The sequence below is a fragment of the Mauremys reevesii genome, linkage group 3, assembly GCF_016161935.1.
Source record: "Mauremys reevesii isolate NIE-2019 linkage group 3, ASM1616193v1, whole genome shotgun sequence".
Classification (NCBI taxonomy): Eukaryota; Metazoa; Chordata; order Testudines; family Geoemydidae; genus Mauremys; species Mauremys reevesii.
Genome location: NC_052625.1, coordinates 174,124,036 through 174,137,840, shown reverse-complemented (window position 1 = coordinate 174,137,840; position 13,805 = coordinate 174,124,036). Strand labels below are relative to the sequence as shown.

General features: G+C 43.5%; 1 protein-coding gene across 3 annotated transcripts in view; it reads left to right on the top strand.

The window, feature by feature from the left end:
• EIPR1 (EARP complex and GARP complex interacting protein 1) overlaps nt 1-13,805 on the top strand; it is a 172,581-nt gene that overhangs the window by 20,395 nt on the left and 138,381 nt on the right. For all 3 annotated transcript variants that reach the window (XM_039530233.1, XM_039530230.1, XM_039530231.1), the window contains one exon: nt 1,068-1,200. In XM_039530233.1, the coding sequence (XP_039386167.1) occupies nt 1,068-1,200 (133 nt within the window). The remainder of the gene's footprint in view (nt 1-1,067; nt 1,201-13,805) is intronic.

Here is a 13,805-nt window from a genome sequence, read left to right as displayed (position 1 = left end):
TGAGAGCAATATCATCTAGTAGTGAAGGGAATACTTAGTACTGCAAAACTAAACAAACAAATCCTAAAACTGGACTGATTGGTTCTATCCAGCACATTAAACACTTCAAAAAAATGGCCTACAGCACTGTCTGGCTAAGCTTTTAGTATGACCTAATTTAATAGTAGGGAATAGGATGTCTTTAGTTTTTTTTTTTCCTTTGCCATGTGGAGGGTTCTGTTCTTGAACCTCTGATAGGGCAAAGTTACTCATGCATGTTAAGTGTTTTTCAGGGGCAGTCTTAGTCAGTTTCCCCTGCTTTTTGTGTGAGTCTTCCACATGGTAGCTGAGGAAATAAACCCAATTTTTAAAAATTGGGAAAAGTGTTTATAAAACAAAAGAAAAAATTGGCAAGGGGGGGAGGGTTGTGAGTAACACCTGAAACCACTTGTTAAATCTTATAAACAATTGGATAGATTTTAAGTTGACTACGTTGTTATAAGTTGAAAGGTTGACTTTTTTTTTTTTACCCTCTCTATTTTTTTAAATGGTGACAGATTTCCTGATGTGTCGGTGATAAGTGCAGATGTATATACAGTAGTTGAAGAGAGAGTGCTGAAAAACTTCTAGTAGGGCATCAGTTTTCCTATTACATCTACTAATAATCCCTCTTTCTATCCACTTAAGGGAGATTCATTTCTGTTGATCTGGATACAGAATAATCTTAGACATTTAGATGGAGGGTTTGAATGCTTTCATTTCAGTTAATTGCCAGCAAAGTGGTGAGCTGCAAGTTAAGGGCTCTAGTAGCTCATTTCCTGTTAACCATCAAATGGAAAATGTGATTGTATTCTGTAGTCGCAACACTAGGGAAAATAAACAAAAGGGATTTCTTCAATAAGATAATCACTTTTTTAGAGAAAATATCCTGCATGAAATTAAAGCGTTATATTGTTAGTATAACAATTAATTAAAGTAGATATCAGTCATAAAACTCATATTACATGGTTCTGTGCTGTCGTCATGTATAATTAAGACCCACAGGAAAACAGTGGAGCCCTAATGTTATGTTTTTATTGTATTTGTAGATTCACATAATAGATTTTGATGATGAAAATAACATTATAAACAAAAATGTTCTCATCCATCAAGCGGGTGAAATTTGGCACATTAGTGCCAGTCCTGCAGATAAAGGTGTGCTAGCAACCTGCTACAATAAAAGTAAGTGCATTTTAACAACTTATCTGAACTTGTGTGTTTTAATATTTATAGGATGTACAATAGCTGTACATCTGGCAATAAAAGTAGCTTAAAATGGGATCTCTTCTATTATATGCACTTTTTCAAAATGCTTTCTTAAATATACATTACTGAAACAAGATTAAAAAATAAATGTAAGTTGTTTCCTAGATTAAATTTACTGAACTAGAGTTGCCTTCTATCTATATTTTTATAGGCTTCGGTACTTAGAGTTCATGTTTACTGGTTTTTCAAACTGGTAATGTAAAAGATGGTTTCAAAATAGTGTATTGCCATCACTAATGTCTTCTAGAAAGGGCAGAAACATTTTAATATAGTAGTTACAAATTACATATATAATACTCATACACAGGGCTGGTGCAAGGATGTTTCGCACCCTAGGCGAAACTTCCATCTTGCGCCCTCCCCCCCCCCGAGGCGCCCCCCCTGTGGCAGCTCCCTCCCCCCCGGGGAGCCGTGCAGCAACTCCCCTCCCAGCTCACCTCTGCTCCACCCCCTCCCCGAGCCCGGCGGCAGCTCTTCTCCCCTCCCCCACATGGCAGCTCCCCTCCCTAACCCAGGGAGCAGTGCAGCAGCTCCTCACCCCTGCTCCGCCTCCTCCTCGAGCCCGCCGTCGCTGCTTCACTTCTCCCGCCTCCCAGGCTTGCGTGCCTAAGCTGATTGGCGCCGCAAGCCTGGGAGGCAGGAGAAGTGAAGCAGCGACGGCGGGCTTGGGGCGGAGGCGGAGCAGGGGTGAGCTGGGGCAGGGAGTTCTCCTCCATGCTGCCGCCTCCCTCCCCCCTTACTTGCTGCAGGCGGCCCTCCCCGCGCCACCCTGCCCCAGCTCCCTCCGCCTAAATGCCAGCGGCAACTGAGGCTGCCCAAGATCCGGCCGCCGTGGTCACCACTGAAGAAAATGCTGCCCCCCAAATCCTAGCACCCTAGGCAACTGCCTAGGTCGCCTAATAGGTTGCACCGGCCCTGCTCATACACACACAGAGGATTGTATAGCTTTTACCTAAAATATCTCACCAGCAACAGCTTAAGACTCCTTGGCCAGCCTAAACTTGCATTCACAGCTATTGTCTGAAGATGCTCTGTATACTTCCTGGGCCAGAATATGTCCTACTCTTTTCCCACTGGATAGTGGGAAGTTTATCTCTGGCAAGCACAGGGACCTATGATATTAGTTTGAAAAATATTCAGGTTCATTAAAATAAATTCTAGGCCATAGTTTTTGTTTTTGTTTTTGTTTTTTAAGATAACCGACTCAATGTGAATGGAATATAAATTAACATTTATTTTCCTGAATCTCGAGACAGATCCAGAGCCTCAGCTACTTCTCATACTTCAACCTTGTAGCTATATCTGTGAAATTAAGATTCTGCTTACTTACTGCTGGCATTCTAACCCATTACTAAAAATGGTCATAAATAACGTTTTCTTATGCTTAACAAAACTAAGACTAATTCCTAGTGGATGGGTACAGTAACAAACCTTTTTAGTTTTCTAAGGAGGGAATTGGGCTGAAACACAGAGACAAAATGGTACTGGCATAACTTATTGGGCATAACTTCCTCACCTTGCCAGTGATCCATGGGGAAGGTTGAAAGAGCTGGAATCTGTCCTAAAATTCTATACCTATTTAAACAACTTCAAGCTAGTTTCTCAGTAGCTCCTTGATAAAATCACCTGGTAATGTGCAGGTTTACTATTTTTTCAAACAAACAAACAAAAAAAACCCTCTAGTTTCTTAATGCTGTTTTTCTTCAGTTTTCTTGAGCTGGTGAGTACTAATTTTAAAGAGCTTTGAACTATGCACAGTGTGAGATGTGTTAAAGAACAAATTAGATACTTGTTTTTATTTGCAGTTGTACAGCAAGTGGAGTAGGTAGGTAGATGATGTCCCATTCATTTTTTTTCAGTTTTTGCATAAAAAATTTATATATTTCTTTTGAATGTAAACATTAATAGTTTTAAACTATGTCTACAGCTATCTTTGGACTTTTTTTTTTCTAGAAAATATTGCACTCTAATGAAAATCTTTCTAAAATCACTATTAAAGACTGTATCATGTTGCATTGTTTGTAATAGGAATATGTGTAAGAGTTTAAGAATTGCATTTGTTTGATAGGTAGCTTATTTAATATTCTTATACTAGAAATGATGGGGCTGAATCTAAACACCTCAGTTTTTTTTGTGATATTCTGTTTCAATCAATATCCATTTTTTATATCTGCAGCTTGGACCCATGTCTAGTTCACATGTTTATTTTTTCTGTTCTAGCCTGTGTGTATTCTAGCTCACGTTTGTTTATTCAAACTAATTTATGTATCTTAAGTTGTATTATTTGGGCTTCATGCATCTTCATTTAGAATAATCGGCCACATGCATTCAAGAGAAAACAAGTTCTGATTCAGAAATTATTATTGATGTTTCTAAATAACAATGTCTGGAGTAGAAAGCACACAGTGTGGTGGTCTTATAACAAGGAATATTGAATGTAGCAGGCAACTTACTTTAAGTAGTAATGCAAGCAAATGAAACAATCAAACCCTTTTAGAGCTACTACTTTGGCATATTTTTGTCACTGTAAGAAGAGCCTCTAACTTTCCTCTTGTCTAGCCACCAGACATATGAGGTGTTTTGGGATAGCCTTAGTTACTCATATTGAAGCCATCTCTCCATTGGCAGCATAAGACTCCTTCTGGAAAATTTAGATAGGCTCCCATTTTCAACCACAATACTAATTTTAGCTTTCAAGTCACTGCACTATATTGTGTCTCCCTATTTCTATGAACCTTCTTACCTCCACAGACCATTTCATCAGCTGTGCTCCTCTGCTTAGTGTTTGCTAAATCACATTACTTCCACTGGAAAACTGAGATGGTATTCTAATCTTTTATTTTTCCTTCTTTCTGGATCTCTTCTGTTTGAACTACTTGTAAATTAGTTTGTCATCCATAGCAGAAGTTGCCTTCTTATCTTGGACATCTTTTTTTTGTTTTTAACTTGATTATTATAGCGCATAGGGAGATGTCTTCTATGTAATGGACAATTACCTAAGTGCTGTCTGTAATTTTTGATACTTGAAAAGATGTTATGGTGCTAAGTTTCACTGGAAATTGATAAGAATTTTTTTGCATGAGACTAGGGGTATGGCTACACTGACGAGTTGCAGCACTAGTAGTTTGCAGCGCTGGTCGTCCAGCTGTGCAGGGCCAGCGCTGCAGTGTGGCCACACTGACAGCTACCAGCACTGCAGTGTGGCCACATTTGCAGAATTAGCAGCGCTGTACTGAGAGGTGCATTGTGGGCAGCTATCCCACAGAGCACCTCGTCCTGTTTTGGCGCCGTTTTGCCGCTGAGTATTGTGGGAAGGGGAAGGAAGTGTGTGGGTCATTCCGCTTCCTGTTCCAACGCCCCGTGGTGCATCGCTTCACTTCCCAGCAGTACAGTTTCCCCGTCCACGTTTCTAGCCATTGTGAGTGCAGCACGCTTTCTGTGTGAAATGGAGCCTGAGCTGCTGAGGACTTTGCTGATGACTGTCGCCAGCACATCACGTTTGGCAGTTGAGCTATTCCTTCAGCTCCAAAGTGACAGTGAGGAGTCCAACGATGATATGGATTTGCCTAATGCGGGTGACATGAAATTGCTTGTGGCGGTAACGGAAATGCTCAGCACCGTGGAACGCCGCTTTTGGGCTCGTGAAACAAGCAGTGAGTGGTGGGATCACATTGTCATGGAAGTCTGGGATGAGGAGCAGTGGCTGCAGAACTTTCGTATGAGAAAAGCCACTTTCATGGGACTGTGTGCTGAGCTCGCCCCCACCCTGCGGCACAAAGACACGAGATTGAGAGCTGCCCTGACGGTGCAGGGCTATTGCGTGTGGCTATTGCAATCTGGAAGCTGGCAACTCCAGACAGCTACCGATCGGTCGGGAACCAGTTTGGAGTGGGAAAGTCGACCGTGGGAATCGTTTTGATGCAAGTTTGCAGGGCCATTAATCGCATCCTGCTAAGGAGAACCGTGGCTGTGGGAAACGTGCAGGACATTGTGGATGGCTTTGCAGAAATGGGTTTCCCTAACTGTGGAGGGGCAATAGATGGGGCGCATATTCCTATTCTGGCACCACCCCACCTAGCCTACGAGTACATTAATCGCAAGGGGTATTTCTCTATGGTTCTCCAGGCGCTTGTGGATCACCGTGGGCGTTTCATTGACATTTACACAGGCTGGCCTGGAAAAGTGCATGATGCACGCATTTTTCGGAACAGTGGCCTGTTCAGGAAGATGCAGGAAGGGACATTTTTCCCAGACCAAAAGATCACAGTAGGGGACGTTGAAATGCCCATTGTGATCCTTGGGGACCCCGCTTACCCATTAATGCCTTGGCTCATGAAACCCTATACAGCGAAGCTGGACAGGAGCCAGGACCATTTCAACTACAGGCTGAGCCGGTGCCGAATGACTGTGGAGTGTGCTTTCGGCTGTTTAAAGGGGCGCTGGAGAGCCCTTTATGGGAAGCTAGACTTGGGGGAAAGCAGCATCCCTGCGGTTATATCTGCATGCTATACCCTCCATAATATTTGTGAAGGGAAGGGTGAAACATTCAGCCAGGCATGGACCAACGAGGTGCAAGTCCTGGAGGCTGAATTTGCACAGCCAGACAGCAGGGCTACTAGAGACGCCCACCACAGGGCAACAAGGATTAGGGATGCCTTGAGGGAGGAATTTGAGGCTGAAAGCCAACAGTAATGTTTTTTGCCTTGACCAGGAGTGACGTGCACTGGTTACAGTGCTTTTAAGTGCCTGTGTTTTCCTTGCTGTTTGTTACCTGTGTTTTCCTTGGGGTTTGTTATCTTTCACTTTATGCAATAATAAAAACTGTTTCATAATCAAAAAGAAATCATTTATTTAAAAAAAAGCAAATAAACGGGCAGGGGGGTTGGTTGTTGAACTGTACATTCATAGTTTTGCATATGTACTGCCAGGAGTGCTGTTGTGCACCTCAGGATTGTACTGTTGCATGGTGATGGGGGTTGAGTGCAGAGGGTAAGGGTCATAGTTCTCTGGGCTCATAGGTGACCATACAGGTGTTGGGGGCAGCTGGTGATGGTGTAGGTAAGAACCTGGATGCTGGGGAACGGGACTTGGAGCTGACATTGGTGCATAGGGGAAAGAGGTTTGGGAGGGTGGGGGTTTGGCACGGTAGTGCTCTGCCTGCATTGCTACCAGTGACTGCATACAGTCTGTTTGGCGCGCCATGAGGTTTATAAGCTGCCTCGTGGTTTTCTTCAGCGTCAACGCCTTTCCTCTGCTTTCTGTTTCCTTCCAGTGCTGCATCTTTTCTCTCCATTCCTGCGCAGTTTTATTCTCTGTTGCACACTGGTTCATAACTGCCTTCACCAAATCTTCCTTGCTTTTGTTAGGCTTCCTTCTCAGGTTCTGAAGCTTTCTTTCAGTCACTGATAACACCGGACCAGGACTAGTCAAGGACACTGTAAAAATTCATCAAATGATACATTTTAATAGAGCCTGCATTGTGTATAATCTGAAGTTAGTTTCAAGTCTCACACTGTAGCATTCCTCAGACATTTCAAACACAGCTAGAGAATTCACAGCCTCCCAGAAATGGTAAGTGAGGGTAGTAGTCAATAAAACCTCCATGTCCCTCAGGAATTAACCCTGGGGTTCCTGCCGCGGTTTGCCTGGGCAGGGTGCTTTTTGCTTCATGGGTACACTGCCTTTTTTTGGGCTTTGTTAAAGGCAGGAAGCAAGCAGCAGTTGAGAGACCTGCACTGAAACACTCCCTCCATTTCCCACAGGAGTTAATACTTGAAGATATCTCCTGCTGCGGGTTACCTGGGAAGCAAGGGAGGGTCTCCTACAACAATGCGGATTCCGTCCTGGCCCCTATGCAGCTTGCCTGTGTGCAGCCATGGTCCCCCCACCCCTCCTGGAACAGTGGCGCGGACGCGTTAGCCTGACTGGGCCAGGGACCACACTGGCTCTCCCTTTAAACTTGGTCACGCGAATTGCCTATGCTCTTGCAGAAACTTTTGAAGAGATTACAGAGGCAGACTACCGTGACGTGATAGACCACATCAATGGGATATTCCATGTCTAGGCATGCAGCCGTACCACCCCCCCTCCTCTCCCAAAACCTTTGCATTGCAATAAAAGTTGCTTACCTGGGACCTGCTCCTGTGATTCTTCTGCACCAAGTCCCAGGGGCTGCGACTGGCTAGCTTCCTCCTGGCTTGAGAAGAGCTCCTGACTGCATGCCTCCTGGGACTCCGGAGTGTCTTCCCCCACCACAGTAGCCTCACTGTCTGCCTCCCCCTCCCCCTCCTCTTCCGGCTCTGAACTGTCCATCGTGGTCCTTGGATTTACAGAGGGGTCACCCCCATAAATCGCATCCAGCTCCTTGTAAAACCGGCAGGTCGTGGGGGCAGCGCCGGATCTGCGGTTTCCCTCACGTGCTTTGCAATAGGCACTCCGCAGCTCCTTTACTTTAACCCTGCACTGCAGCGCGTCACGCTCATGGCCCCTTTCCAGCATGGCTCTTGATACCTGGGCAAAGGTATCATAATTCTTACGGCTAGAGCGCAGCTGTGCCTGCACAGAATCCTCCCCCCAAACACTGATGAGGTCCATCAGCTCGCCATTGCTCCATGCTGGGGCTCGTTTGCCATGTGGAGGCATGGTCACCTGTAAAGATTAACTGATTGCACTCCACACCTGGCTGAGCAAACAGGAAGGGGATTTTTAAAATTCCCGGGGCATTTAAAGGGCGGGTCACCTGAGGCCAGGGCAGTAGAGTCTGACCTGATGAGCAGAGTGGCTGAACAGGCATTCTGGGATACATCCTTATACCCTGGAGGCCAATCACAGCGCTGGTGTGTGGCCACACTTGATGACCAGCGCTGCAGCACCAGCGCTGGAATCCTTATTCCCCATGCTGAGTGAGGTGTACGGCCAGCGCTGCAGCCAGGGAGTTGCAGCGCTGGAAGTGCCCTGCAGGTGTGGCCACTTACTAATTGCAGCGCTGGTGGAGGCTTTCCAGCGCTGCAAATCGCCAGTGTAGCCATACCCTAGGTAATGTCTTTCCCTTCTAAGAAAAAAAACCCACACGTGCGCACTCCCTCCCCCCCCTTCAAATAAGTCTGTCCAGTTTGGTCAGTCTGGGTTATCTGCTGCCCCTCTTCAAACTGGGACTGAAAAAGTCTATTGCCAGCACTTGTACTTCAGCAAGATGGCAATAACGCTTCAAAATGAAGATTGTGCGTGTGTGAGAGAGGTTTGCTGTGCTAATGCAGGACACAGGAAAAGAGTGTAAGGAAATGTGACTTGTGCCCATTTTTAGTAGCTATCTTTGAAGTTACCAAAATGATGGGCAAAATCTGGGGAAGAAGAAAAGTGGGATAATTACACTTTCACTTCAAAGCTCTTTGAGAGAAAGCTAATGGGTAAAGCACTTATGAACTCCTCTATACAAGTCGCCTTAAATACAAAAGCAAACTTGTTATACGAAAAAGCCTTGGAGAATAACCTCAGTGGGAATAACTTTTGTTTGTTACTTTTTTGAAGTATGTTTGTTTAGCTACCAAAGTCAAGACTGAACTGTGGCTTCCTATTGTTTCATAAACCAGAAAAAGGCACAATATATACGTATCAAAGTATTTGTGAATCTGTGGGCAGGCTACACTGGGGGGGGATCGATCTAAGATACGCAACTTCAGCTACGTGAATAGCGTAGCTGAAGTCGAAGTACCTTAGATCGAATTACTTGCTGTCCTCACAGCGCGGGATCGACGTCCGCGGCTCCCCATGTCGACTCCGCTACCGCTGTTCGCGTTGGTGGAGTTCCAGAATCGACAGGAGCGCGTTCGGGGATCGATATATCGCGTCTAGATGAGACGCGATATATCGATCCCCGAGAAATTGATTGCTACCCGCCGATCCGGCCGGTAGTGAAGACGTACCCTTAATTATTTCTTTCTATATATTTAAATGGATAGACATAATTGCATTTTTTATTTTTGCAGGCTATCAGGAAATTTGAACCTCCATTTTTTTAGCTTGTGTACCCCTTTTTTTACTACTTGAATAATATTCTCTACCTATATCACATGGCTGTTGTGAGGCTTAATGCATTTCTTTTTTTTGCAACAGATACTGTGGACATGCATATTAGTGTAATCTTGCCTGTGTTTCAGTGTTTTTATTCAATCTGATGTATCACTTTTGAGACTGACTAATTTTCTTCCTAAACTCTCTAACTTCAGTTAGTCTGTCCTTTGTTGCTACAAGATTATCTTGAGTACTCTGTTTCCCTAAACTATTTTTTGAGCGTAGCTATTTCCCTGTTTTTCTCCTTACCTTTGTGGCTTAGGGTGAAAATATTTTTTGCAGGCTCTTTGATACCTTTCCCTCCAATTTTCAGTACAATCTTTTGTACTTAAGTTATTTAGATGTTATACATCTAAACTTTATTAAGTTAACTTTATTAAGTAATTTAGATATTATGTTATAGTAATGGCATCTAATCAACAGAGGGCACTAACATTTTGGTTCTGTTTAATGGATGTCGTTACTCAGATGCTTCCCTTATATTATATTTTTTGAGACACAGCACGGATAGCCATGGTACTACAAAATGGTTTATAACCCACAGGATGTCTGCTTAATTTTAGTTCAAAGTATGGTAACAACTGGCTAAGAGAAACAGACACTCAGTACAGAAAGTTACACCATTCAGAGATCAAGATCTAAAATGGAAGAAGTGGGTCACATGTATCGCTTCATAATATGATAGTATTAACAGAAGAAAAAGCAGACTTCCAGTATTCTATAGTGTTTTGATGTTTTTGGTCATGCCTCCTGTGTTATAGACGTTATGAACTAATGTAATGGTCAAGAGGAGTGCCCTCCTACAGAGAGTCTTGTATATTTCCTCAAGAGTAAGGAAATGATGATGCTCATCAGTAGCTCTTGCAGGCTTTTAAAAAGTCAGAGCCTCTCTCTAGCATCTACTCCTGCCTTTTCCTTTCCAGAATACATAGCTGCTGCTCCCAGAGCTGCAATTACAGTAGTAAGATTTTCTCTTCTGAATCATCCATCTGGCTGGGAAACCACCACCACAAGAGGCATAAAGCCATGTTTGGAATCAGGAGCCATATACAAAATGTAAGAGGGAAAACACAACCTCTTCACTGCCTTGTGGCATCTGGCACATTTTATGGAGCAAGACACTGTAAAAGTGCTGATAGAAATCTTTCACTACCTATGATTGAGACCGGTGCATATTGTTGGTGAAAACAGCACCCAGGACCCCTACTTTTACCACCTTAAAGCTATTGTCTGGGTATTTTTTTAATATATAAGGTTTGGTTAGTCCAAAGATTATAAAGTACTATATGTCATCTAGCCTCCCATTTTTGAACAAGATAACTGGGAAGCTGCCAAAGAACTACCTTTACATGTACCTATCCACACCAGTATTATGGATCTTTTCCAAACGAAGTTCAGTCCAGGTCATGGGACAGAGAAAGTGTTCTTCATGCTGATGGCACTTTCCCTGCCCATGGACAGTGGGCAGATGTCCATACTCATCCCCCTGGATCTGTGTGCTGTGCTGATAATGGCAAACTACTGTCCTGTCTTGGAGACATACCAGGTATTGATGGGAAGTCTCTGAAATAGCTCTGGTCAAAATTGTCACTCCTGAAGAAAAATAAAATTTTCTGCATGTGAAATTAGAGAGGTCAAACATGTTGTTGTTCCAAGTATCTCTTCATTCTTGAAAAATTTGGAAAAACTCAATACCTATACTGAATATGGAGTACTGTGGCACCTTAGAGACTAACAAATTTATTTGAGCATAAGCTTCCGTGGGCTAAAACCTACTTCATTGGATACATACAGTAGAAAATACAGTAGGAAGATATGCATACACAGAGGACATGAAAAAGTGGGTATTGCCATACTGAACTATAACGAGGGTAATTAGTTAAGGTGGGCTATTATCAGCAGAAAGGGGGAAAAAAAAACCTTTGTGGCGATAATCAGGATGGCCCATTTCCAACAGTTGACAAGAAGGTGTGAGTAATAGAAGGGGAAAAAATTAGCATGGGGAGATAGGTTTTACTTTGTGTAATGATCTATGCACTCCCAGTCTTTATTCAAGCCCAATTTAATGGTATCAAGTTTGCAAATTAATTCCAATTCTGCAGTTTTTCATTGGAGTTGTTTTTGAATTTTTTTTGTTGGAGTATTATGACTTTGAGGTCTGTAATCGAGTGACCAGAGAGGTTGAAGTGTTCTCCGACTGGTTTTTGAATGTTATAATTCTTGATGTCTGATTTGTGTCCATTTATTCTTTTGCATAGAGACTGTCCGGTTTGGCCAATGTACATGGCAGAGGGGCACATGATGGCATATATCACATTGTTAGATGTGAAGGTGAATGAGCCTCTGATACTGTGGCTGATGTGATTAGATCCTATGATGGTGTCCCCTGAATAGATATGTGGACAGAGTTGGCAACAGGCTTTGTTGCAAGGATAGGTTCCTGTGTTAGTGTTTCTGTTGTGTGGTGTCTGGTTGCTGGTGAGTACTTGCTTCAGGTTGGGGGGCTGTCTCCCAAGATCTGTGAGAGTGAGGGATTGTCCTTCAGGATAGGTTGTAGATCCTTGATGATGTGCTGGAGAGGTTTTAGTTAGGGGCTGAAGGTGACAGCTAGTGGCATTCTGTTTAGTTGGGAATTGGTCCTCCTTTGAGCAGGGGATTGGACTAGATGACCTCCTGAGATCCCTTCCAACCCTGCCATTCTATGATTCTGTTACTTTCTTTGTTGGGCCTGCCCTGTAGTAGTAGGTGACTTCTGGGTACTCTTCTGGCTCTGTCAATTTGTTTCTTCACTTCAGCAGGTAGGTATTGTAGTTGTAAGAATGCTTGATAGAGCTCTTGTAAGTGTTTGTCTCTGTCTGAAGGGTTGGGGCAAATGCAGTTGTATCTTAGAGCTTGGCTGTAGACAATGGATCGTGTGATGTGGTCTGGATGAAAGCTGGAGGCATGTAGGTAAGTATAGCGGTCAGTAGGTTTCCAGTATAGGGTGGTGTTTATGTGACTGTCGCTTATTAGCACTGTAGTGTCCAGAAGTGGATCTCTTGTTTGGACTGGTCCAGGCTGAGGTTGATGGTGGGATGGAAATTGTTGAAATCATGATGGAATTCCTCAAGGGCTTCTTTTCCATGGGTCCAGATATGAAGATGTCATCAATGTAGCACAAGTAAAGTAGGAGTGTTAGGGGATGAGAGCTGAGGAAGCATTGTTCTAAGTCAGCCATAAAAATGTTGGCATACTGTGGGGCCATGCGGGTACCCATAGCAGTGCCGCTGACTCTAGACTTAGCCTCTAAGCTGCCACAAGTACTCTTTGTCGTTATTGCTGATACAGACTAACACAGCTACCACTCTGTATATACTGAATATGCTATTTATGCAAACATATCTTGTAAAATAAATACATTCAATTGGAATACACTGAATTCAGTTACCAAAGCTATTTTACTAGGATACCTTGAACTAAATTGATTTTAAAAAAAAACAAAAAAACCACCCAACGGAATATGCTGCCTTCCTGGAGTTTTTTGAGTTTTATCACAGTACTCTTCGCTACATCTTTGTGGACCATCCTGAATTCTTCCACTTCCTCTGTAGCCTTTGACAGCCTTCAAAGAGTCATAGGTATTGTCCTGTTTCTCACCTCCACTTCCCCCCAGTATTTGCATATATGCACACTGTTATTGTTTAGCCAAGATATATATATATATAACTTTAAATGTTCCTCAAACTTTTCCTTCCTCAAATGCTTAAGTAATCATTTCTCTTGCTCTTCCCTATATTTTTACAAATTGTGCCCATCTTTCAGTTAGTTGTCTGTCCAGGATGCTATGCAACGTTATACATACTATACAGAAAGGGACTCTCTCGTCCATAAAGTAATAATGCCTTTGCGTTTGTTGCTCTAACTTGTATTGAATTTCTTTTGCTGCCATGTTGCTGCCATGCATATCTTCTATCACCCCATGGTTATATTCAGCTTTTGTCTTCAGTTTGTGCTTTTTCAAGTATTTCACTTCTGTTGAAGCTATGTTTTATATTATTTTCCAAGATACGTGTCAGGGTGATTGAAGTCCCCCATTAGAACCGGGGCCTGTGTTCTGGAAACTTCAATTAATTGTCCGAAGAAAGCCTCGTCTACTTCATCCTCCTGGTCTGGTGGTCTATAGCACATGCCCACCATGACATCACCCTTGTTACTCTCACTTCTAAACTTAACCCTGTAGCGGGGTGGTCCCCTGTTCCTGCCCTGAAGGGCTTAAAGCAGCCCAGGAGAGGGCTGTGGCTGGGGCAAGAAGCCTGGGCTGATTAGGGAAAGTAGGCTCAGCTGTGGCCATGCCTCAGTCAGGCCCAGCTGGTCCCTATAAGAGGCTGTGAGCCAGAAGCCCAAACAGAATCTCTCTAGCTGTAGAGTGAGATGGGCCTGGCTGCAGGGAGCTGGAGACAAGGTACCTAGAG